This window comes from Bactrocera latifrons, unplaced genomic scaffold (assembly GCF_001853355.1).
Source record: "Bactrocera latifrons isolate USDA-ARS-PBARC rearing strain unplaced genomic scaffold, ASM185335v1 scaffold_11, whole genome shotgun sequence".
NCBI lineage: Eukaryota > Metazoa > Arthropoda > Insecta > Diptera > Tephritidae > Bactrocera > Bactrocera latifrons.
Genome location: NW_017534519.1, coordinates 41,116 through 67,405, shown reverse-complemented (window position 1 = coordinate 67,405; position 26,290 = coordinate 41,116). Strand labels below are relative to the sequence as shown.

At 41.3% G+C, this 26,290-nt stretch overlaps 1 protein-coding gene across 2 annotated transcripts in view; it reads right to left on the bottom strand.

The window, feature by feature from the left end:
- Positions 1-21,853, bottom strand: part of LOC108973107 — a 30,264-nt gene extending 8,411 nt beyond the window's left edge. For both annotated transcript variants that reach the window (XM_018940143.1, XM_018940134.1), the window contains exons 1-4: positions 21,617-21,853; positions 575-784; positions 293-481; positions 11-221 (exon numbers count right to left, since the gene is read on the bottom strand). In XM_018940143.1, coding sequence (XP_018795688.1) covers positions 11-221; positions 293-481; positions 575-784; positions 21,617-21,659 — 653 coding nt within the window. In that variant the 5' untranslated portion in view covers positions 21,660-21,853. The remainder of the gene's footprint in view (positions 1-10; positions 222-292; positions 482-574; positions 785-21,616) is intronic.
- Between the last annotated feature and the right edge of the window lie 4,437 nt (positions 21,854-26,290).

The window sequence follows — 26,290 nt, the reverse complement described above, 5'->3', positions numbered from 1 at the left end:
TACTACTCACCATCCGGGAACATCCTCTGGGTCTTCGCAGTTGCCACTGCCATCAGAATCGCCAATTTTGAAAACTGTGCCAATGGGGCAACCATATTCACGAGCAACACCCTCCAAGCAGATGTAATACTTGCGGCAATCCTCAGGGTGAGCATGTCTCGAGAAGGAACCAGCGTTGGCAAGTTCTCCGGCGGCGGGGCAACTGAAACCATTGGCGACTTCTACATCAACAAAGAAGAAAATTTTAGTGGCATTAGAAGAGCAAACCGAAGCTAAGTCTAGAATAGTTTACCTTCGTTTTTGCATTCTGGCACTTGATCGGCCCACATGCATACACGGGCATCACGATCGTAGGCAAGACCGGGAGAGCACTGGTATCTGGATGGTTCGCCGTTCCAACAGTTCCAGAAGACRTCGCATTTGTTCTCATCGGGGAATATACCGTACAAGCGGGAACAATGTGGGGTCGAAATTGGTGGTTCTAAGGCAGATAGAATATTAATATTAATGCGTGAAGTTCCGAAATAAGGTCACAGTATCCAAAGTCTTCTGAAAGGATGAAATGTCGACTCACCCAATTGAGAGCGATCGCCGCAATCCACATTGTGCAAGTAGTCGCAGTTCTCCGTGAGGAATTTCGGGTCTGAGGCATCGAAGGCAAGACCATTGCCGCAGGTCTTCAACTCCGCAACATTGTTGTCGCACTTCCAGTATTTGTCGCAAGAAACRTCATGTGGGTAGAAACCGAAGTCATCGGGACACTTGAAGTTATCCTGAGCAACGGCTGCAAAACAGAAAGTAAAATGAAGCAAATAATTAGCAACGATTGGCGCAATCATGAAAACTAACAATAAACTAATATCGAACTAAGTAGTGACAAAAACAAAAACTTATAAAAAGTTGTTTTCAAACAGGAAAAGCGGAACAAAGCCATGAAGTTGGCACAACTCTCTCTCTCTCGCTCTCTCTCTCTCTTTCTAAAGCTTGGTGTTGCAATAATGAATATATTTATCAAAGTTGTTGGTAAAGTGAGTGCTTGCTGATGCACCCATTTTACGAATTGTCGGTAATGGAAAATGAGGCAACATTGTAATTTGTGGCAGATATAAACCCATCAGTTAGGCTGTCGTTGCCATAGACGACTGACACATTTATGTTTGTTTGTGTGTCGGCAGAGCATGGCTGACAGCGCTCTAACACTACTCGCGCACCCACACACACGCGCACCCACACACATCGGCAGTAAGCAATGTGTAATGCAATTCTAATGGCGTTGTTTTAAGATAAGCAACTAAAATGGAATTGCATGGCGGCGCGCATCTGCCGCCAGCAGCAACTGAACTCTGCAAATTCGAAAATTTCCGCTAGGTGATTGAATTATTTGCCATTGGCGGCCCTCTACTGCGTAAGCGCTGTGTGGCACGACGATTGTGCAACGCGCTGCGATCAAAATGCAAATTTTCACGGCAAAATTTCGGTAAATTATATTTTGATGCGATAATTTTTTTTGTTTTAAAAATTTGTTTCCTAAACAAAACAGGTGTTTGTTTCGAAAATACTTATGGAGGGACCATTTTTCGATAATCACCAAAATTTCAAGAAATTATTTGAAAAAAAAAAAAATTAAATGTTTGTTGTAATTTTCTAAAATATCCTCACTATTTTTAAAGCATTTGCGAATACTAAAACACAAATTTAACAACGCRAATTCGCACGAGCCCCACAGCGCCCCTGAAACTCGCACAACGCAAATATTTATCACCGCGTCCGCTAGTATGTGTCATATTGCATGTGGCAAGCATGGCGCCTGGCAAGTGGCGCCTTTATTTCCTATATTTCCCATATATCAGCATGCATGGCTGTGAGGCGGCACTATCACGCTGATTTTCGTTACAATTAAATTGCTTTCACTGAAAATATTTAATTAAAATTCCGCCAAAAGCAAGAGCAAACACGACGCAAATAAATACAAAATGGAGAAAAAAACAAAATAAATAAATAAATTATAATGGCAGCATCAAAGTGTGTTCAATATTAATAGCCAGGGACGGTGGCGCGGCGCCTGCCAATAGTAGCAATAACAACAACAACTGTTTGCAATACAGTCACTTTTGCAATTTAATAGCAACGCCTGTCCGTTGCATGCAACGCTCCCCTGCCACAGTGTGCGCTGCGCGGCTGGTGTGTATTTTAGTGCCAGTCTTTTGTGGCCGCTTGTCAGTTAGCCAACATAAACAAAAACCGCAAACCAACAATAACAAAAATTAAAACAAMAAACCGAAAAAATACCGTACAGTGGGAGTGTAAACAAATAGTAACTGTAAATCAGAAAATACCACTGCAACCGCTGGTGGTCGGTTTGTTCAATTGACGGTCTAACGGTTTGAYGGCCGCGCTAGCGAGTGCTGCAAACGGTTTTCCAACTTGCCCCGTGGTTGTTGCTGTTGCACTTGTTGTAAAACAAACTCATTTTGGCAGGTATTTAACCAAGRACGACAATGRAAACCTTGACGCGCTTCAATTTTGTCCAAAAACTTCCGCCTTCACCGGCGGAGACCTCCGAAAGTACGAGAAGGCATTTTAGTTATTGAAAAATATTGAAAGTGCATAAGCTRGCGGGTTAACGGTAATTTCTTGGCCAATAAACAACTATCACACAATTTAGTTTACAGYTTTTTGGTCCGCTGGAATTTCAGACATAWYTTTTTCCGCTTCGAGCGTCCATSTAGACGYCTACTGCGATTGTTTATGCCTCTATTTGCCGCTGGTTTGGCCGTTCGTTTCTGCGGTCGCTAACTAAGCTTTTAACTTTTGATCAAATGTRCTAGCAAACACAATTATTTCTATTTTTCCCGAGTTTATTTGCTGTTGCAGCATTTGTTTGTGTTGTTTTTTCARCGGGCACACTTTCCCACAGACATTGGCATAGAAGTGGGCACTGCCCGCAAACAGCCACCGAGTCGTACTCTCCGCTTGGCGTGGCAAGCAAGTGCTTGTTGTTGTTGTTGCCTTCATGTTTATGTTTCATTTGTTGGCTGTTTGTTTTGTTGGCAATCAGTCAAATGTTGGTTGGATTGAGTAGCGTTTRGTTGTTTTACCGCTAGCCAACAGCATTTGCCAACTTCAGCGCAACGGCACATACGAATTGGTGGCGCACGCGTTTAAAGTGTGCATGATGAGCGTTGCCACACTTTTGCGGTTTCGCAATTAGGTTATCGCTCATCAGGCAGCCGTATGCGGGCGAAAGGCAGCCTCTAGTCACTCGAACAAATATCTATTGAAGAGCCTGTGCTCCTGTGTACATGTGTGTGTTGTTGCAACACGATAGAACCGCGTTTACGCTGTGTGTTTGAACAATCCCGTTACAGCGCGCCACATTGCCGATTGCCTTCGCTTAATTTAATCGAGCGAAAAACTTGAAATTTCTAGCAAAAATATGTATTTCTATTATGACTACACGCACATACACATAAGTGCATGTGTATATGTATGAAAAACCTTAATGTCACTCGTTTTTTTGCTGCTSTCTATTGCGTAACTTTTTGTGCGAATTCAATTTCCATTAATGCCCGCGATTATTCTAAAATGCGGTTCGCCACTAAATCTATTTGCATTTAATTGATTTCGGTAAGCAAAAAGTGCAGCTCCAAATGTGTTTCGAAGAAATATTTTTGTGCCAAAATTGCGAGATTTCTACCGAGCGAAATTGCCAAATATTTCAGCCTCAAAATGAGTTCCACTTAACTTCCTCCCTGAACTGGTAGCCTTAACTAAAATAAACGGTAGTCTTCGATTTTTTCAAAGGGCTAYAGTCGAAATCAAAATTTACTCCTCGTATATGTGTGTTACATATACATATATTTCATAAAGTCATGTTCTAAAGAGCTCGTTCACGATATACGTAAGTGTCTTCACCAGCCCGGCATATCTTCTAGTTCTTCATTTGATATTTAATAATAGCGCCAGCAATCGTCTCAAATGAATCGTCAGAGTAATGGACGTAGGCAGAGCATCTCAAACCAGTTATTGCCTAATGATCATTGTTTAATTACCGTTAATTAGTAGCGTAAGAGAGTGCGAGCATATAAAAACAGTGCCAACAGAAGGCAAAGTGACGAGAAAAAATTGACCTGTGTCACCAGCCTCGGCGCCACGAAGTGAAGGCAGCGAACGGGTTTGGACCGCAGTTGAAAAAAAGCGACACTTTGTGCGCCGGTGTGTGCATGCAATTTAACGGTTCGCAAGTATTGCATAATGACACATTAAGCCCCATTCAAGGTACTCCAGTTGTTACGCAATGCAAAAGCAAYAGCAAACAGCAAAAACTTTAATAATGAATATCGAAAAAACTGCACGTCCTTCATGGCGATTGCCGGCGACAGATAAGATACACCTACAAGWGCCGAAGCGAAAGGGAAAGGAAAGGCGAAGGTGTCTGCAGCGCTGCTGTTGACGAGTGCGTGTGCATGTGTGGTCGGTTGCTGTCGATGTTGCAATGAGCAAATGCATGCCGAAAGGAAGGTACGAAAAGAGGTCATGCCACAGCCAGGCACTTCGCCGCAGAGTGACAAGTGGGCACAGACAGCGGAAGGGGGCACTGGCAGAAGAGCAGACAACAAGTTTGCCAGGCAATTGGTTTCCCCTTCCTTTTAAAGTTTTTACAATTTTTTCTTGCTTCTTTCTGCTGCACGAGTGTGTCTTCACGGCAGAAGCCGCTTTTTGCCGACTTGTTGCTGTGGCAGGCTGCCGACCGCCGACTGCCTTTTACTTTGTGTGCGAACATGCCCGTTTACGGCTTGTTGATGTCGCAACCTTGTGGCAGCTTATTGCTTGTAATTGCAGCTGCYGCACTTCAAAGTCATCTGCCAAAATTACACTTGTGGCGCGTTGCTTGGCGAGAGGATGGCTCAAGATTTTTAACACATTTTTTCGCCCGTTTACCTGTTGCACGCTAATTTTATGGCAGCGTAAAGCACGAGAAACACGAAAATGTGCAAAAAGCGAAACATGCGAAAATGCGGAGTCTTGCGCTAACTGTACATAACTACAAGCATATTAAGCTACCAACACACACACACACATTCTAACAACATTTGCGTGGCACGCTTTGCGAAAACAACTGGAACAACGGTAAAAAATGTGCATTAAAATTGCTGCACTTATCGCCGGCGGTGCATCTCCGGAGGCGTGATCGAGCGACAACGGCGCGGACAACTAATTAACAGBAGTGCGCCAAAGCAGAAAAGCAGCAAAAATCGCTAAAAGCCAAGTGGGTGTGTGTGTGTGCATGTATGGCGTGTATRCGTTGTCGATAAGCGCGCAGGAGATTCGACATGCAAACTGTTATRTAATTATTGCGTACATAAAATGTAATTAATTGGAAAATTCTGCAAAGCGGTGATGTGGCAAGGGCCTGAAGGGAAAACGGGTTTCAGCTGCGTASATCTCTTTAAGGTACCTTGAGTGACAAACTAGGCTAAAAACAAAGTCATGGTGAAGTCAGGGCACAAAGGAGTGCGCTGCAAATTAACTCCAATTTGAAAGGTCAGACTTGCCGCACGCAACAAAGCCACAATTGGGTCCGTCCAGCAGTTCACCTTGGCGTGAAGTACRCGTACACGCACGCGGACCTTACTSWACGCGTATGTTGCATGCACYTTTCCCAACGCTTACTTAGCGGCTGCTCTAATTATAAAATTACATGCTGCAAATTGTTGTTGTTAAATTTTCACTAGCCAACATTTAACAAGTTTGCATTCATTAGCAATAATAATTGCTTGATGGTTTAGCAATTTTTTACGCTTGGTCAGTGGTGTTGTTGTTGCAATTTCTCAACAATTCCAACAATTAACACGCGAAACAATTGCCACGCCTCACGACCTTTATACACACACACTTACACATGTACAAGCATGGCTCCGGCCTCTATATATTTGGTATAGTCATGCTATTTATATCTAAAATATATAATTTTTTTATATCATTTTTTATGTGACCAAACAATGTATTTTTTGATGYCGCCAGGCATTCATTATGCGAGAGGTCTAATTAAATTATAATTAAATTAAATTTGCTCCGAATGTTGAGATAATCTATTTTCTTTACTCTATTGGGTAGTCGAAAAAGTCTTTTCGTATTTTGTCATTAGATGTCGTTACAGTCGTATATCTCGCATTTTGTCGTACYATAGAATGTTGAAAAGCTGAATTTTTTAGCTTCATTTTAACATTCTCTTTTGCATTTTCTGCATTTTTTTTCATTTTTTTCTCGCTTGCAGAGAAGAGTCTCTTGAATCCAAATGTTTCATTATTCTTCTGCCTCAGATTTTCTTTTATTATTTTGAAAACTTTTACTTTCTCTGAAATCGGAACCGCTACAACTACGAAAATGATTGATATAAGCGAAAGTACCTTAAAGTGCTTACTGCTCCACCGGCGTTAGCAGGCTACAACTGCTGAGTGGTTTGCTGGTGTCATTTCACTCTCATTTATCGCAGGCATTTCCGCTCAAATTACGGACGGACGGACGGACAGACGGACGGACGGACAGACAGACATCCGGATTTCAACTCTACTCGTCACCCTGATCACTTTGGTATATGTAACCATACATATGACGATATATACCGTTATTATCAACTTTATTGCGAGAGTATAAAAATGATGCCCTCTGAATTACATGAAAATATCTGAGAGATTTACCGATATTTTCGGTGAAAAATTAGGTTAGGTTAGGTTAGGCACTGAGTTCTTCGTGTTCGATATCAGGGGCCCTGAAAAGTTATAGTCCGATCACGTCAATTTTTCCACAAGGGATACCTCAGCTCAAATACAGCATTTGTGTAAAGTTATATTATGCCATCATCATTGGTTCCTAATGTATATATTATACAGAGAAGGCATCAGATGGAATTCAAAATAGCGTTATATTGTTAGCCGGTTAACGCACTTTTAGTGATTTTCAACATAACCTTTGTATGGGAGGTGGGCGTGGCTATTATTAGATTTCTTCCATTTTTGAACTGTGTATGGAAATGCCTGAAGGAAATGACTCTATAGAGTTTGGTTGACATAGCTACAGTAGTTTCCGAGATATGTACAAAAAGCTTAGTAGGGGGCGGGGCCACGCCCACTTTTCCAAAAAATTACGTCCAAATATGTCCCTCCCCTTTCACTTGAATATCKTTATTTATAGCTTAGTTATGACACTTTATAGGTTTTCGGTTTTCACCATTTTGTGGGCGTGGCAGTGGACCGATTTTGCCCATCTTCGAACTTAACCTTTTTATGGAGCCATGAAATACGTGTACCAAGGTTCATCACGATATCTCAATTTTTACTTAAGTTACAGCTTGCACGGATGGACGGACGGTGAGACGGACGAACGGACAGACAGACATCCGGATTTCAWCTCTACTCGTCACCCTGATCATTTTGGTATATGTAATCCTATATCTGACTCTTAGTKTTAGGACTTACAAACAACCGTTATGTGAACAAAACTATAATRCTCTCCTTAGCAACTTTGTTGCGAGAGTATAAAAATCCCGAAACTCTTGAAGAATGGCTGTGTGGCAATGCTCGCTGACATCTCTTTGATAAATTCAAAAGTAAAGCAAACTATAGGCYTTCAGCTATTTGGAGCAGCAATCAAGGCAGTTATTAACAACTTTACATAAGTGTTCAATAACAGCAACAATTACCATTGTGATTACAACATGGTGCTGTATTGCTTGGCCTTAAAACATGCGTAAAAGAAAGAAAGCATAACAATAACAAAAACAGTGGTTAAGTGTGCTGATTACAACTCACGCCGCGGTCATTGTCGCCGTCGCTGACGTTGCGCTCCAATTGGCATGGCAATCACGCAGTTACCGTTAGCGAATGCAATATTACTCCTCACATGGATGTTGTTGTTCGCCAGCTGATTCAGGCTTTCACATGTGTGTGTGTGTTAAATAATTACAAACTATTTGATAAAACTATCGGCCGTTAAGCGGCGTGCGAACGTGCGACAATTTGTTGCAAATTAGTTTGAATATTCGAATTAAAAGCGGGCTGCATGGAGGCCTGTAGAAGTGAATGAGTGTTCCGCTTAGCACCGCTTTTATGAAAATTTTAAAACTTTTGTGCTCTATACAAACTCTATGAGAGCTTTAAGCCCGAACTATTTCGCATTTCTTTAGTGATTTCGGGAATTTGGAAGCATACAATTTTCAAACATAAGCAAAATATATGTGTAAGCTTATTTGCCTAAACCGCGCAGACGTSCAGACAATGTAAGCGGTGGCCACCTCAAGTATTTGCGGCAATGTTGCAAATAGGTGAATGCACAGCWGAAGTCGTGCAATGAGTGCTGTAAATTAAATGAAAACAACATGCTACAACACAACAACAACACACATAAATAAATAAGTATTAAAAGTACCAACAACCGCACACACACACAGCGACCAGCGAAAGGCCAAATGRCAGCAAAATGTGTAGCATGCTGCCGAGCTGTTTATTGCAACATTCGGAGGGTGTGAGTATTTATCCGCACAACACGTTCGCCAGCCCCACCCACCAGCTTTATTGTATCAGCTATTGTGTGCGCTCGTGTGTGTGTGCGTGTGGAGCATACATGTGAGCTTTCAATTTGTACACGTGTTTGTTCAACAAATGTTGCTGCAGCACAGAAGCAGCAGCAGATACTCTACTCAATTACTCGTGCGCTGCCGGCAAACATCAGGTTGCCGTCGCTGTTGCTTCCACTTTAAAGTGGCCGTTGGTAGTCGGTCGGTCGGTCGCTTGTTAGACGATCCTAATGCGTTTAAAAACAACAGCATAAATATTGCTGCCCGCCAGCCCTACACAATGGCGCTTGGMTTGTGTGTGGYGAGCAACAACAGCAACACTGCGCGCTCAAGTGGTCTAGCTCGTGTGCTACAGCAGCGCGCTACACTAATGTTGCATGAAATAGGGAAAATATGTGTAACGACACCAACCGACATTCAACGCTAAGTGCCAAGCGCAACATAAGCTCAGCAACTGCGCGCGACGAGTGCAGAACGTGCGAGCAGCGCAATCGTTGCTTGCGTCCGTATGCTTCCTTTTGCGGTACGGATCGCGTAYGCAGCAACATATGTGGCWGCTGCAGGCGGGTGGCGGTGCGGTGCTGGTTCGAGCGTGCGAAACAAATGGAGATAACATAAGGGTTTAGTGCAACACAACACATATGGAGCATTATGTTGTTAGTCATTGAGTCAATGGAAGTTGCAACAAATAACAACAATGAAAGCATTCATGTGAGAAAAGCGACAGCAGCCAATGGTTGAGACTGGTGTGGCTGGTGAGACACTACTGCACGTGCAAGTACTCATTTATGCTCGCTTACAATCGCAGGCGATGGCAAAGGCAAATTAGAGTGCGGCGCTACCTGCGGATATGCTGCAGCAATGACAACTTGAATAATTGTTGCAGATGCAATTGTTGTTAGTTCTATTTGTTGAGCGCCAGCATTGCCATGTAGAAACAGAAAACTTTGCTGTCTTTTACAAACGGAAATTCAAATTTTTGCCGTGATGCCAATATATAACGGTAACTTTATAAAACGCATCGAACATGAGTCGGTTGGAAGGCCTCAGCTTTACTGACAGTTCATTTTCCAATTGAGGTGGAGGAGTTAAGTCTAGGAATTTTGTAGATATGGTTGTATGTATGCGCCTATCTATGTTTATGTCTGTGCGCTGAGTCCATCAGCGTCTAATATTTGCAATGCGCTGAACCTAATTTTCCGACTTGGTGTTTCACCTGCAGTACTGTTTATTCAATGCCTTTTTTGTTGGTGTTGTTTCTGGTTTTGCCGCAAACCTGATGTACAGTTAACCGCTTGAACGAACTGTCGGAGTTGYTCAATTATTTATTTACCCTTTCGCGTAATCGATTACGTCTCCAGCACACGCTCGCTTAATGCTGTTTGCTTTTACTCTCGCTTTTCAATTAGCAAACACACAGCCACACACACACACACACATATACGTATCGAACATATTGACATCATTTGCGCGTGTGTGTGCCTGCGAAATGCAATATAGATCTGCTGTAATGTTGTTGCCGTCATTATGTCACTGACAGCAGCAACAACAACAACTATTACAACAATCATTAAATGGCAAGTAAACAAGTGCGCAAGCCAAAGTGTTGCATATATAATAAACTGGGCGTGCCACATATCAAGCGTGGTCGAAATTTCGCCTAAGCAGCGCCAATATATGAGCGCAAGTGCTGCTGCATACCTAACTATTAGCTAGCCCCTATAACTGTACCCCTGACTGGGTTACATGAGCGCGTATCAACCGCTGGCCAAGCAAAGTCGACCATCGAAAGCAAATTTGCGCCGAAGTGCATGCAACGCGCGCCTTTCTCTCTCTCTGAGTGTTGGTGTACGTGTTCTTGCGCTGAGCAGTTTTCTAGGTTACTGAGCGGTGGTGCTAACGAACTGATCGGTCTGATTTCCCTTTCTTGCAACGTAGCTTAGTACCTTATTCATGCGCTGCGCAATTAATTCAACTTTTCTTTTCGTTGGGGGCCAACAAGAAGCAGATAAAACTATCACAACAGCAACAACAGACAGGCGGCCAGCCACACCGCYTGCTGCGCAGCTTCTTCGCCGACAAGCACGCCACACAGATAAATTCGGCTTCTTACGGCGCTTTTGCGTCGCAACCTGCGCGTGGCGCCCGAGCAGCGGCTGTGTTATGTAATTTTCGGCGCTAGTGTGCTACTTTTATCTGTTGATTGTTGGCTTTTTTCTTTTGCGCTTCACAATCTTTGTTTTGTTAACCATTTTTGGTTGACTTCTCAGCGTGGCTGTGTATGTAGAACACTTCATTTACGTTTTTCGCTTCGCCGCGCCAGCAGAACCGGTCTGCTGTTCAACGTCAAGCGTGTCTCGGTACTCGTTTTCGTTGTTGCCGTTTTCATAGACTGGCTACTAGMCGTGCTTAGCAAGCTTTGTTATTGTCTTCGCTTTTGATGTGCAAATATTTTTGCGATRGCTTCGCATTTTCGCTGGGTTTTCTTAAGAATATCAGCAGCTTTGTAGCTTTTGTGGTTGTTGTGAGTTTGTGTATGCTTCGCATTTGTGCTTATGCTATGTTTTTCAGTTTTTGYTTAAAGTAATTTTGAAGTAAACAAGCGACATTCTTGCGAGTAGCGACGCGCCTAAATCGCTCTTGGCCATAAGCGGAACTCGTGAACGTTTTTTGCTCGCTTATTTCTGCAGCTTCTAACGATGATAAATCAATTATAAGTCGGAGACTGCTTACAAATATAACAGTCGAGCTTAGAAAAATTATTTACAATTTTAAGTAGACAAGAAAAGAAGAGGTTGTGGATTTCGTGAAATTCCTTTTGTATGTATTTTTTTATAAATTGCATCGCTTGACTGTTAATTGTTAATTATAATGTCTGACGTTTGTTTATTGCGAATTTCATGTATTTTCGTCGAGTTGTCACGTCTATTTTAACAAAGCTTTAAAATAAAGTATAACTTGTTCTTGACATGATCACGTAATCTTAAACTACTATGTGGAGTAGGTAAGTGTAAGCATTTGACCTTTGACATTGATAAACCCGCTACACAAGCCATTCACTTTTGAACTCGTTCTGCAGCCATTTGACTTGATGAAGCTGTGTACTACTACTGATAACTACCTGATTTGTTGATTTCAAAAATAAAAACAATGGTTAAAAATCTAGTGACGGCATCTGTGGAGGAAGCTTCATGAGGAAGAGGAGATTTTGAAACCGAAATATGTTTATACATAAAGAATCTAATATAAAATTATTGTTCTTTATCACATACGTAGTATATTATAAYTTATTAAATATTCGATACAGTGGCTCTACTTAACTGAATGTGCAGAATAATCTGAAGAGATCAGCTAAAGTTCGACTTATCTTCAGCGAGTCCAGTTTAACTGGTAGACTGTTACCAACACGAAATTGAGCTTTTGAATTTCACGTTTGAAGAAAATGAACGGTTTTAAAGAAATCAATCTGAAATTAATATTACTATACGATTTTATTAAGAAAAGTAAACAATATTTACGTTTACTTGTGGAGGCAGAATACGATATTTAAATAATTCAGAAGCAAATATAATTATAATTAAATAAAAGTAACTTTTTTCTACATTTATGTATTATTAATTTTCGCTTCATAAGGAATCCTTAAACGACAGCGAACACGTGGYGTATGAGTAACATTGGCAGCTGACGCAATCTAGCCAATATGTACAAGAGTTTGCCCTCGCTGACGCTATTTGCAGCAACGGTAATTGATCATTTAACTGCCACTGAGCAGCTGCGCCAGTTCACTCAAACCTTCGGCTATTTTTTACCGTTATTGCCGTTTTGAAAGTACACGCGCTCACCACGATCTGACCATTTGGATTGTTTGTTCGTTGCTGCTCTTTGCACACGCTCAAATTCACGTGCAAGTGACAACAAGTTGCAGCATAATTGAATTAGCGCAATCGCCAGCACATACTTAATGCAAACACTGTGCTCACTGGTCGCCATTCAAGCGCTCGCGCCGTGAAAAAGGCGGAATTGAGGAAAAACGCAGAGCTTAAAGGCCAATTACCACAGTTTTGCATGAATTCTGCAGCGCCATCGAGCGCGTTTGCAGCAAATTTAATATATATTAATATTTTAGTAGTTAATTAGCATAATTAATTCGCTCAATTGCATTTGCGCGCATGTCYGCGGGGCAAATATTGAAACTTAAACACAAATAAGTCGGATATTTGCCAAATGAAATATTAAATAAAATATTTAGCATGCTTAGCGGGGACAAAAAACGCAAATGCTGCAACAACAACCATGCGAATGGGAAAATTCGTTTACATAGCCGTAAATTGACGGTATCGAATGTCAACGTGCGGTTGAACGCGCTTAGCATTAGGTCAAAAAACTGCCAATTACCGGGAAATCGCACCGCCAAGTGTTTGTTTATTCATTGAGCCGCCGATATTTATTAATTTATGCTTCCCTAACTGAAACATGAAGACGAGTTAAAAAATAATATGAAAAGCATTTAAAATGAATGCGAAAAGCAGACAAAAACAAATGCAACTTCAGCGGCCAAAAAGGTTGGCGCCAATTTGCTGGGTGCTAATTATATTCTTACTCGCCAGCTATTATTATTTCATAATTTTAACAAACAGTGCAATCCCGCCCTAGGGTTGTGTACTGGTTGTGGGAACCGCCAAGTAAAAAACAACCCAATGAAAGGAAAAAACCGACCTCTGGTTGTTGTAAAATCGGCTATAACCGAGAAAGCGCTGTGCGCGCCAATAAAGATGGCAATCCAAAGCAGCAACAAATATTGAAAGAATTTTTGAATTTTGCACGTTTTTTAGAGCGTGTGTGTGGGTGTTTCGTTATCTTCTCTAAGCGCAAGTCAAATCCCATAAAAGCCGGAAATAGGCATGCAGAGTAGGTGGTTTGAACATAGCTTTACAACCTCATCAGTTGAACAATTAAAGTAACGAGGCTTGGCATACTCCGACGCCTACTTGCAACATAATGGCATTGGAAGCGCACTGCGCCAGCAGCTGTTGGCCTGTTGGCGGAAGAATGCCAGTCATGCTGCAAATTTAGGTGTGACAAGYATGTGTTGCTTACGTGCGCACCAACACACTCACAACAGGCACACGACGCGCTGACACGCTTTGTTATTCGCTTGTGCATGATAAATTACAACAATAAACTACAATCACTGGGCACGTGTGGCAACTTTTGGCATTTTGTGCGCGGAAAATGTCACAGAAAAATTTATCCTCATTTCGGTGTGCCATATGCATATGGAATATATGTTATGTAATACATGTACTATATATATATATATGTGCGTGTTTTTGGAAGCGCAAACGGCATCACATTGTTGCTCAATTTCTTGATTGAAAACGTAAGAATTAGATATGACCCTCGCTAAGTGAAAGAACCGAGAGTGGAGTAAAATATGGTGATGTGTCTAAATAGCTCTTARCAGYATGTAGACACGTATGCACATACGTACTGAGACCCGCGRTTGTGYGAGAGCGAGAAGCAACACGTCGCCTCTGCATAACTGCATTCCTGCAGAACTTGTTGTGACACACAAGACAAATAAATATATCCAAACCACATACACTCACACATACGAACCCGAGCTGTATGCACCCGTTCGAGTCTTAAAGCTTGGCGCATTCCAACAGCTAAGCTGTCTTAAACACCAGCCCCCTTCTGCTGGAGCTGCTGGGTCTACCGATTGCCTCCGCTGCGGCGATCTCTGCAGTGGCGCGCAAATTCTTGAGCCAACCAGCGCACACAAATGTATAATGTGAATTGTATATGTTTATATAAATGAATGTAGATTGAGAATAATGCCTGCGCAATTACTTGTGATTGCCATTTGTGGACGGCACAGAGCGCTRCGAAAGGCATGCAGGTGTGTGCAAGCGCTGCCATCGGAATRATCTCAGACAAGTTGACTGCATTTCGTATTCGTCTTCAACACAAGTGTTGGATTTTTCCCTTTCTTTGCTTTTCCCTTCTGCTAGTTTCTTCTGCCGTTTGCRGAYGCAGAGGCAAACATTATGCTATGTACAGCGCGTCTAGCCGTCCAACGACAGGCCACATTGTGGCAGCCGAGGTTGTGAAATGCCTGCACGGCACAGATTTGTTGCCACTGTTTTCATCCAGCCAGCCTTTATGGTTTTTAAATAAATAAACTTTAGAGAGAAATATAACGGGTTCTTAATACTAAGGCGATGGCTGAATGTATACAGGATGTGTGGGCGCAACCTTTGCTGCTACTGCAATTAGCATTTTCGGTTTTTATTGCATTATTTTTAGGCATTTGCCTTGTCTAATCAGGCATGACTATGCCTTTGGAGGCGAAGGCGTTGACTTGAAAAAATTGCAATTAAGGTGGAGAARGTATTTAGGCTCTCCTGATATTTATTCATTTGAATAAAAACCAATTCTTATCATTTTAGGCAGCAGAAAAGTATTCAAGCCACAGTGTTTTATTCTGTATACCGTTACATTCTGCAAATACACAATACACTTGCAAAGCTCTGCTGCAGTTCGAACATTTTTACTTATTTTCAAATTTCTATTTACAAAACTTAGTTGAGAATTGTTCACATCAAAATAACTGTACATTTGAGCTTCCATTAAAGTTCTCTGTAAGCTATATTGTGGAAAAGTAGCAATTCAATGCAGGTATCTGCTAGTAGTTAGTAGTTACGCTCAGAGCGCATAAACTTTTCGATTTCATATCGCATAAGCGAAGCGCAAAATTCACACTTCAGTAGCGGCATTCAATGCAATATTTTTCAAATTTAACGCATCAGCGCAGATGCCAGCAACAAAAGCAAAGCAGGCAAGCCAATGAATGACAACAAACACGGAACTGTAGGCACCCGGTAGCCATAGTTCTTATAAATGCTAAACAAGTAATAATAAATATTAAATACAGTGTCTTGTGTGGTTCTACTATAAAGAAATAGTAATTACATATCATGAAAGATGAATCCAGTTGAATTCGCTACTCTTAAGTTAATAGTTTGTTGTATGATASCGCTTTAGTATGGGTCCTACAGGGCAAACCCGCGTCACTTTTGCCATTATCATATTTATATGTCTCAATAAATATAATCTATGACACCTGTGGTTCGGTGTAGCGGTTGCTAGTGACAAGCGATGCGAGGCATATGTCACACCACGATTAGCATTAAACGAGAAGTGAGCATCTCGGCTTTTGTATCAAACTATTATTAASATATGGACTACAACTGTGTATACATATATACAAATATACATCTATCGATCCTTTAAATTTCCTTTCCTTAGCTCTTAAATTTCCTGTCTGCATGCTTTCTCTGGTCTCTAACGTGTTGCTGCTGAAACTTTGAAAGGAAAAACCCGTTCTTACCGCCATAGCTGAAAGGGCTTTGGAGAACTTCAGTACAAAAACAAAGCATAGCTCTATCGTTATTGTAGACGAGTAGCGCTTTTCAGCTTCTTCAAGGAGTGGCAAGTGCCGAGATGAGTCAGGGAAATGTGTTCACACTTGCATTTTCTAATTATTGTTAATTTTTGGGCCAAGAATGCAATTTCATTCGAATACAAAAAAGTCGATGAAGCAATTTCAAGCCATTACTAAAGTTAGCTAAAGTGTTTGCAGTGCAACTGTCAGTTGCATTTTACGGCATTTTATGGCATWGTTGTGGTAATTTTTGCATCACGTCATTATTGTGAAATTGAAGTTTGCCACATTGTTTCGATTTTCCGCTAAATTTCGCTTTTATTTTCACACAAATCGTTGCTGTTTCGTAGCAGCTGCAACAGTCGTCTGTTGCACCGTTTTGCTCTCTGCTGCACAGATCCACTTATTTTGCATAACCATTTTGTGGTTTAGTCAATGTTTAGTCAATAAGCGAAATCAGCGAAACATTACGAAAAGCCGAAAGAAAGCGAGCAGACGGAGAGTGCTCGAAAGCAAATAGGAGCATGTTGCAAAGTACGCGGAAATTGATTTTATTTCACGCCAACTTGTGCAACACTGCCGCGCCGCTGTGCCACCACCAGCGTCGCCACTGCAAGCGCGCAGACTTTATAAGGAAAATATAAAATAACGGAGTGCGCGAAAAGWAAGATATACATATATGCAGCCTGCAACCGATACACTTCGAAAAAATTGGAAAAGTGAGGTATTTTTGTTGTTGCTTTGGCYGTTATTAACACTTTCGAGCGCCAAMCGGCAGCCAGTGCGCAGCGCGTCGATTCGCGAATGTCTCGGCTCAATACCCTCGRTGCATAATAGATATTGGGACGCGGCCCAGTGATGCATGGCAGCTCTAGCTGCTGGCATTGAGAAACGCTATGCGCACGAATGGAGGAGCAGCGGTATGCAATTACACKRSYRKMYAGCAGACGGAAGTGAATATTGCAGTAAATTTAAGGCACTCGAATTATGGCTGGAAATGCACGCAAAGTCATAAAACAGAGCCACACCGAAAAAGAGGCGGTGGCGTGCATGTTGCGGCCTCTCACGTACTTGCATATCTAATGTGGCAAGTACAATTTGCCCGAAYGTCCGCCCACTCGCCGACGGTAGTTGCTTCGAAATGTGCACTACCTCAAATTACTTAATTATACAACGTCGATTCTCAATAAGGCAAAGGTCGAAAGTATTTCTTTCACTGACGAAGCACCCTTACTGCCGCCTAATTAGTACTGACTTGCCACCAAGTTCTCCCGAAACAATGTTCAAAGAACTAYACGTAAGATTCTTTTTATATAAGAGCTCAGTTTTTAAAAATCATTTTCAAGTGACTTAAGAAACTGTTTTGTCTGCAGAATAAATCTTTACTTTAAACAAAGGTGAACCTGTTTTTTGCTTTCAACTCGCATTTAGCTGCCTCATTAAGCAATCGTACGAGCTATGCGATTCAGAATCCATCAAACTCGTTTCTTCACGCTCCTCAGTTATTTCCACTTGTCAGCAAGATATTACAGAATTCAGGTAGGCACTCAACCACAAAGCGATTTGCTAAATTTAGCCACAAAGCCGACTCGAAACGTCGCCAGAGAACCGGATACGCAGTTGCGGCGTATACAATTGGTAATTAATGAGTTTGCTAATCTTGTCGCTGTTTATGAGCTACAAATGTAAATGAAGAAGGAAGCGTCCTCGCTAAAAGTCTTAATGCCAGCGATTATTTAATGCCGCATACCGGCCGATAGTGTATCTTTGTAAAAGCGTGCCACTTTTATAACTCTGCCGAACCTGATTTAGGTCTACAGGTCAGCAAGTTAAACGTCAAGCGCGTCAACGAGATGCTTTTCGTTTTCTGGAAAAATCGCGCAAGCATACCCAGAACCGGTCTAAGCCATCAAGTCCAAGTCGATGCTGACGAGTCAAATATAGCATGTTTGAGTATCTGCAGCACGTGGTGAAGCCTGAACTTGTTGCTAGCAGATCTTCTTGAASTGAAACCCAAAAAATATGCAAAATATGCGAAACAATTCCGCATTCAYGTTCGCGCGTGAGAAGCAATCCAAATTTGCATGCTAATGAAGTGCTCTTGTTTTGGACAAAGCTCTATTGTTCGCTGCTTCAAAGARTATAAAATATTGAATCTTTTAATTTCCACTGAAAAACCGCAAAAACCACAAGAATTCCATCCACCGCACTTTTCGATTAAAAAACACGGCAATTAAGTGTTTTTGTACCAACCAATCTGCGCAGCAACATTCTTGCGCTTGCCGTTGTTGTTGGCGCACAATTACCAGACGCTGTTAGCCGTTAGCCGTCKACCGATCCGCTGCAGTCCAACAAGCTTGGCTTCAATGCCAACTGGTTTCGTTGCTGTTGTTGTTGACGCTGCATTACAATCGAACGTACTTACTCACTCGCTTAAGCACTTAGCCACCATCGTCTAGCCTCCACAAGTGAGAAATTGTTCTTCGCACCACACTTCCAAGATTTTAAATATATGTTATTGTTATTGTTGGGGCTGGCATTAAGATTTGCTATTGTTTTGAGTGGTTTTGGTGTCAGCTTTGAATGCCTCGTCTTAATGAGGTCTTTTGTCGCTTAAGCGAGTCATTAAAACACARAAACAATTTCTAAGCAACCGCAACTAGAAACAATAAGGAACATTAGCATCACTAAGATAATGATCGCCGATTTAGCAAAGACCTGTTCCTTCAACTTTAAAAAGTCTTAGCTTCAAAGTGAATATTTCCAATTACAGAGTTCCAACATTTTCAGGTGGCAGCTGGCAACTCACTTGAAAATTACCCTTCCTAATTCATCGAATGTGAAAGTGAAAGTCCAAAGCGTTAGGCAAGCAAAACAAAGTCATTAAAAAATTGTGTAACACTGCATGGCGGCTAATTGCCAAAGGAAACCCGAGCGAATTTTACACGGGCGATTTCGTATGCTAAATCATTGCGCAATAATGCATATTTTCGGTTTTTGATTCAAGCATCGCGTCAAAATCAAGCGCTAGCAGTCGGCTTACTGTTCATTGAGGAATTAATGCCAGTCATCCGGCGTACCTGCCACACTTTTCCTTTCACCAGTGCGTTTTAGCTATCTGTCCTATCACATCAACATTTTCTATACCTTTTTTATGGAATTAATTATTTCTCTTTATTCGCTCGTGGCATTCGCCTTCGCAGCGGAGACGCGACGTGTGCGAGCACACTTGACCTTTGCTTTTCGCACTGATCGGCCAGCTGCGGTCGACGTGCACTRYGCCGGCGGCACATATTGAGTAAYCGCTGCGCATTGTGTCTCGTCAGCCGCCAAATCATCCCTCGGCGCAATCGCCTTGACAAGTGCTCTTTGTGCGTTAATCAAATGTCAAAACGCTGAGCTGCATTCATGACGAAGCATTCATGTTTCATGACGACGATTGCYCAATCGCTGGACCTATTGAAAGCGGCCGCTGCGCGCCACAAGCCAAGTCGCACACCTGCATTAGTGGCGCTATTCGCTGAGATTGGCTGGCAATGVGTCATAGCAGGGCTGATTACCGGACCACTTCGGCGRCTTATRTAAGTGTGTGTGTTGAGGTCTGATTTCTTTGAACCTCTTTACTTTGATTACCGAAATTTGTTCGCTTACTAACGCCGTAGTTGGCATCTTTCGGCAGCATAAGTGTGCCAGTTAAGCCTATTATTGGCAATTGCTTAACTGGCTTCTTCAATGGGATTTAGTRRAAATGTTGGATTTTAAACTTTTTTCGATTAYTTTTCGTAAAAACCAAAGCTTCAATTGTCAAATGTTGGCGGTAAAAGTTCAATGCCTCAAAAGCTGATTAACAGTGGTTGGGCGAGCAGCTCCTGATATTTAACGAAGTGGTTTTTGGTTTTGTTTTAAAAAAACAACAAAAATAGTAAGTTGTCAGCTAGAAAACTCGACTGCATTGGCACTCACGAAATCTGCGACGCCCATTGCGCCGAGCCGGATGGAGCCTAGGCGTGGCAAGTGGCACTAGACTTAACAGCAAAAACTACTCACGTTTGTAGTAAATTGTAAAAAAAAAAGTTAATAAACAGGTTGAGCGGAGTGTGATTGACTTAAACGTGCATTGGAGATCAACAAAATATTTAAATTAAATTGCATTGCTGTCTTTAGATATAGCAAGATAACTGAGGCGRAAAGTTACAGAGTGGTGACTTTTTTGGTTTTTTGAGTTTACAGTAACTTCTATGTTCTGCTATGTGTGTWAGTGCCTYATGTTACGGCTGTAAATTTAGTACATCTTTCTTCTTCTTTCYTTCTCAAAGGCTAAGTTGCAGCGTACTAGCTTATTCCTCCTTTTCGACTCMATATTACTTAACATTTTATTCAATTTCCCAAATGCAAGCGATTTGCGCGATTATGTAAAATTCAATTGCGATAAACAGCTTCGAGCGAAAAGCGACGGAGCGCGTTTGGCAATGCACGAAATCACTGGAGAAGCACAGGAGCGCTGATGCTCTTCGGCACTCACATGCACAATCAAACATTAAAATTTAGTATTTACATATTTYRCATATATTATGCAAATAGTGAAAATCCATATTCCAGGCAAAGAGCTAGAGTTGTGGAATACGAGTTTGGCACTTTGAGTGCAAGCGCACACAAAGATACCAGATTGGAGAGGAAACCAAATCGAATTAAACGGCTAATATTTAGTGGAAACAAATCACCAAGAATAACTTAGTTTGGATTTTGAATACTTCGTCTATATTCCAAGAGGATCTTATGCTCTATTAAGACCCACTAGATGAGTTGTTCAATGAGAATTCTTAAAAATTTAGGAAAACACAATTATTATAACAAAGGACCTTTGGCTTATGGTTATCATATGGATGTTCATGCTTTGAAATAAAAAATAAATAAATTTAAAAAAAAAAACTTTAACCAAATCCAAGTAAATGGATCAGGTCGTAATTTGGGTTAGTTCTACCCATTTTGGAGACTCTTTCGTAAAATAAATTGTACTTAAATGGTCGATAAAGTTTAAAATACCAAAATATAGTCCTTATGGACGTATTTTTCTTTTATTAGATCCGCAGATCTTTTGGTAAAGATGTGAGATGTTTGGTATTCCAGTAGAATAARAAGTGTATTTAAATATTAATATTATTAAAAAGAATTTATGATWTAGCGATAAATCGATCAAGTAGATGTCAAAACACTTGATTTCAATGAATGACAAATAAGATATTATCTAAATACTTAAAAATCACTTCTTATTCGAATGGAATTTTTTTCGAAAACTCATCTCAAATTGTTTCGAAAACTTCCGCAAAACAATCTCAGACATTTTTAATTTTTGCGCATTTTCAAAATGAACTTCTCAAAGCATTTTCACAATCGCCATTATCCTTGCGTGGCACTGAACACACTATGCACGAACAAATACGAATATTTACATACTCGTTTTATACAGTTTTTCGAACAAGCAGCAAATGTTCCGCTTTTCCTTCAAGTCTTATGATAATTTTACTCTTTTTTATAATTCTCAATTTTTCATTTCACTTTATTCTAGAAAAATATGTGGTGGATTTTGTACATACCGGCTCCAAARAGTGCAACAAACACGAACAAAAACTTATTCATTTTAGTAGATTTAGTTTTTAACAAAATTTAACGCGCTAAAAAGTGACTGCGTAGGCGTTAATGCTCTTAAATACTCGTAGGTATATTCCGTTTGGTTAGAAAATGGAATTTCCTTTTCGCTTTTTCTCTAATTGCTTCGTTTGCTTTTCCAAAAGATGCCGTTGATATGCACAACGTCTGACAGGGAACCACTGGGACCGACTATGTGTGGTAAGTTGACGTACATTCGCTTTTTATACCGGCCATGTGTAGCGTGCGCACGCGTACGGCTGCGCAACAGCGTCCTCCGCGTCTGCGCCCGTGCGCCGCCAACCACCTGGGCGACAAGCCACGCCGCTCACTTGCCTCCGCCGCAGACGGAGCGAGGCGAACAACGCCAAGTAATCAATGTAAGAAATTGTCGCTGTCGCTGCGCGCGTCTGCTGCTGACGCCCGCWGTCGCCACTGCCGTTGCAGAGCGCGCCAATATAGCCAACAATAATTGTCAATCGGCGTTTACGCTTGCGCTCTCGCCAATGTGAGCGCGCGCCAGMACTGCAGCTGGAGGAAAAAAACCATAAAGAGGCGAGCAAAACGAAATGCTAAATTATGTTGTCTTGTAAATAGCACGCGAAAGCCAGCGCGAAAGATAAAGCACAAAACCGAAAACCGCTACAGCAAATACCAAWGAAGCAAATGTAAGCTGAGCGCACAGTACGAATACAATTTGCTGACGTTGGKGAGCGCAAGAAATTCCTCTGACGCCGCTACTGCGCCTAGCTTGCTAGCGGCAGAAAATAGCGGCGCTGGCTTTTAGTCGCCAAGAGCTGGTGCCGTTTTAACTGTTGAAGTTGTAGTTTTGCCGTTTCATATTTCCATTGTGACTTTTGTTATTCCACGGTTTCTTCGGCAGTCAGCGCTCTGCATTTCGCATTTGCTTCGCTAGTTGTTTGCCGTTCGCTTTTGTTACCACTTTCGCACAGCTAATAAACACTGGAGCCACAAACATGGCGTAACATTTGCGCGCGCCTTGCCTACACTTTGTGCTATTCGCGCTATGCAAGTGACGCATGCGCAGCGTTGTCGTTGAACTGCCGGCGCGAGTAGCGCGCAGCAACACTGGCTTGCAGCGCGTATGCGACTTTATTAGCGCGGGTGGTGACTACACGTTTGGCGTTCATTGGAATGCATTCTTTGCGCGTTGTTTATTTCTCTTTACTTCTCGCAACCGTTCTTTTTCCAAACACTCATACATACTACTGCCAAGCAGCGGCGCTCATTCTACTAGCCATTAAACTACAATTTTCGATTTGTATTCCGCACGCAAAGCCGCGTAGAACTCGCMCTGGCTGACATAAAAGTCCGGGCGACAACTTTCTGCCTAGAATGCCTTTTATTGCAGCTATGTAAGTCGTGGGTTGCTTTCTACTCTGCGAACGCTTGACCGCAATATTCTCCTAGCACTGTAATAACGGCCGTTTTAGTTTTGAATTTCTATAAGTTATCATTTTCTTTTCTTTTTTATCAAATTGCAATGAGTACAGCACATCGAATTGGTCTTCAGCACCCTTTCTCTAACCATATTGATTTTCCTGTAGCTTTTCACTTATCAGATAAAGGCTTGTTAGAGTTAGGTTTATTAACATGCCCAGAACTAATTGCTTCATGCTTGTGATATAATTATCTTCAGACTTCAAATCTTAGAATAAGAATGCCTGAGTAGCTCTGCCCCTTCCTAGTATTCCCCTTAGAGGCCAACCGTTAGAGTACATGACAGTACAAATATTAAGTCAGTTGCAACTTTTTAGTTCACTTCCTTCCACTGTCGATCGCTTTGTTGATCTTCAGTGTTTCACTTTGAGCCTCATTTCCTTAATTTTTCCATTGCACAATCAAAATAAAGCGATTGAAACAAAWATTGGCAGATCATACTTCTATTGTAACAAATTCATATTCATGACATCCAGGAATGCATTTCAAATCAAAATGCAAGTAAGTTATTTAGAAAATGCCTTTAGAAATGCCAACAGATTTCAACAAAGGCTATATACTTGCTTACTTGTGGCATCTGCACATACACACACACAAAGCCTGAAGCGAAATAATTTACATGTGATGTGCAAGTGTGTGTCTCTGCAAGAGCGCGTTCGTTCCTTAAGTCTTCTGTGCCAGTGCTTTACAATGCACTACTGAACGGCCTTTATCGCTCTCGCGACATGCCGTCCAAATGGCCGACTGGATTTTACTTGATATTTCGCTCCATAGCTCCATAGTAAACAAACAAACGCGAGTATAACAATAGCGAATAAAGCGCAAATTTCGAACAAACTAGTTTGCGAATTTTGCAACGCCGCGGCGCGCCAAGCACAATAATGCGGGAATAACAACAAGTAGAAGTCAATAAAATCGAAACTTGTTTGCTTTACATATTTATATAAATTCATATGTGTCAATATCTAAAAATACACATTCACATACACCTGAACTGAAATAAACGAGGTGACATGGCAAAATATCCCAACTCCATTTGAAATAATACTGAACTCTGCCCTTTGCCGCTGGGTCTTGAAACAAAAAACCTTTAGCTTTTGATATTTGGGTTACTTRGTTTTCTTAAAGGTCTCTTTACCTAGAACACAAGCTCCGACGCTTTTGCTTGTGAGCGCAGTGTGGTAGCTGTGAGCTGAGATCACTACTATTTGCTGCTCGTCAATGACTACCAATATCATCAATTAAATAGCACAGCTTTGTAGTGCAAAATGCAAATCAACGCTGGGAGGTGTTTCATTAAAACTTTTACACGAAATGTCAAATATTTCGGGTATTTGGTGCTATGAAACACAAAGGTCACAAAGTATGCATTTCCAAAAATCCAGCAAAAAAATATGGGACTTTAAAGCAATGAGTAATGGCTAAGCGCAAYCCTTCTTACTTCATTCATATATATATTTCATCTAACAATTTTTTGGAAGTATTGGGTAGTCGAAAAAGTCTTTCCGTATTTCTAMCTAAACTTCTACATATATTTTTAAAAAAAATTATCAGTTCTGGTCGTTTTTTTCGATTGCTTGCTTCAATCTTATCAGTTGTTGACAGTAAAATGTAAAATTAATTGTGAGACCCGGCTGGCGCAGCTCATAGTGGAGGATTTCTTTCCAATCCCACCAAACACCCAGTATAACCTTACGAGGCGTCAATCCCGGCTTTGCGAACATTTATTGAGCTTCATCACGCTTGGACCATGCTCTTTTTCGCACATTATTGTCRTATTTGATTCACTTTTCGTCCCCTGTTACCACTCGCTTCAGAAATGGCTAGATTTCATTTCGTTCAACAAAGAATCACAGATGTTATTCGGTCCATTAAATTTTTCACAGACAATTCATGTGGTACCCAAACATCGCGCTTCTTAAATGGTTCAAAAACATTTGATGTTGAATGCTAGATTCCTTAGCGATGTCATGTGATTGTYCTGGTCAATTTTTTCCATAATTTCATCCACTTTTTTAACGATAGGTCGACCAGAGCGAGGTGCCTCCTTCGCATCGAAATTTTCAGAAAGGAAGCGAGCGAATCATTTTTAATGGTACACGAACTGACAAAGCATCGTCTCCGTAAACTCGACAAATTTCATTGGTGGCTTGCGTGGCATTCTTCCCTTCTTATGCAAAATTTCCAAAATATAGCAAATTCATTATTTTCACTCATTTTTGAACAGCTGTAACAGYCGTTCAGTCAACCAACGATATATCTAAAAAATGTATGTTGCATTTATTTTAGTAGTGATGAGCTCACACTTCAAAGGCAARAAAGTCATCAGAATTACAAAATATTTAGAAAACTCTTCAAATCGGATCACCGGTTTGCTAGAATCCAAAATCTAAATCTCAGCAAAGATCACTAAACACAAAGGTCAATTAATGGTTTAGTAAAATAATTTCCACGCCGACCTCTCCCACAAATCCGTGGATCGCAATCGCCTGATCTAATGAAAGCCAGGCAATTTCGTCTCACTAAATTGTTGATTTTATCCCATATTTGCCTCGGTATGAATAATCACATAATCTTTATGGCCAAACAGGCTTTATGTAAACGCGAGCAAATGCCAATACACACATAACGGTTACAGCAGCAAGCGCCAAACCAGTACAGCTAGCAACTGTCGCCGATAATCGATCGCATTGAAAGTGTATTGAAGACGTGAAGGGAAAAGGGAAAGGAGCAAAGTCTCCGATAGGTGAATATCTGCACGAAGCCAAGCACGAGTGCATACACAGTTAGCAAACACAAATGGCAACAACAAACCAATATCTTTCTTCACCACTCTTGGAGGCAGCAAGCCAACTTCTCGATCGATTATCTTCGCTGAGTGGTGTTCGTAAGCTATTTGCTTTGTGTTGCAATTCCACTGCAGACATTGTTTACATGAGTATGCACTGCATGTGTATGTGTGTGTGTGAAAATAGGTAAATGGCGACAAACGTCCACGTTTTGCTTGTATAAATGCTTATGTGTGTGTGTGTGTGTGCGGTGGCTATGTTGTCGGGAAAAACTTAACTGCCTTGACTGCGACCAACACACGAGTTTTTCTGTTTTTCATTTTTGCTGTTTCTCGCCTCTTGCTTGTTGCCATTTGCTGCACAAATATTTTC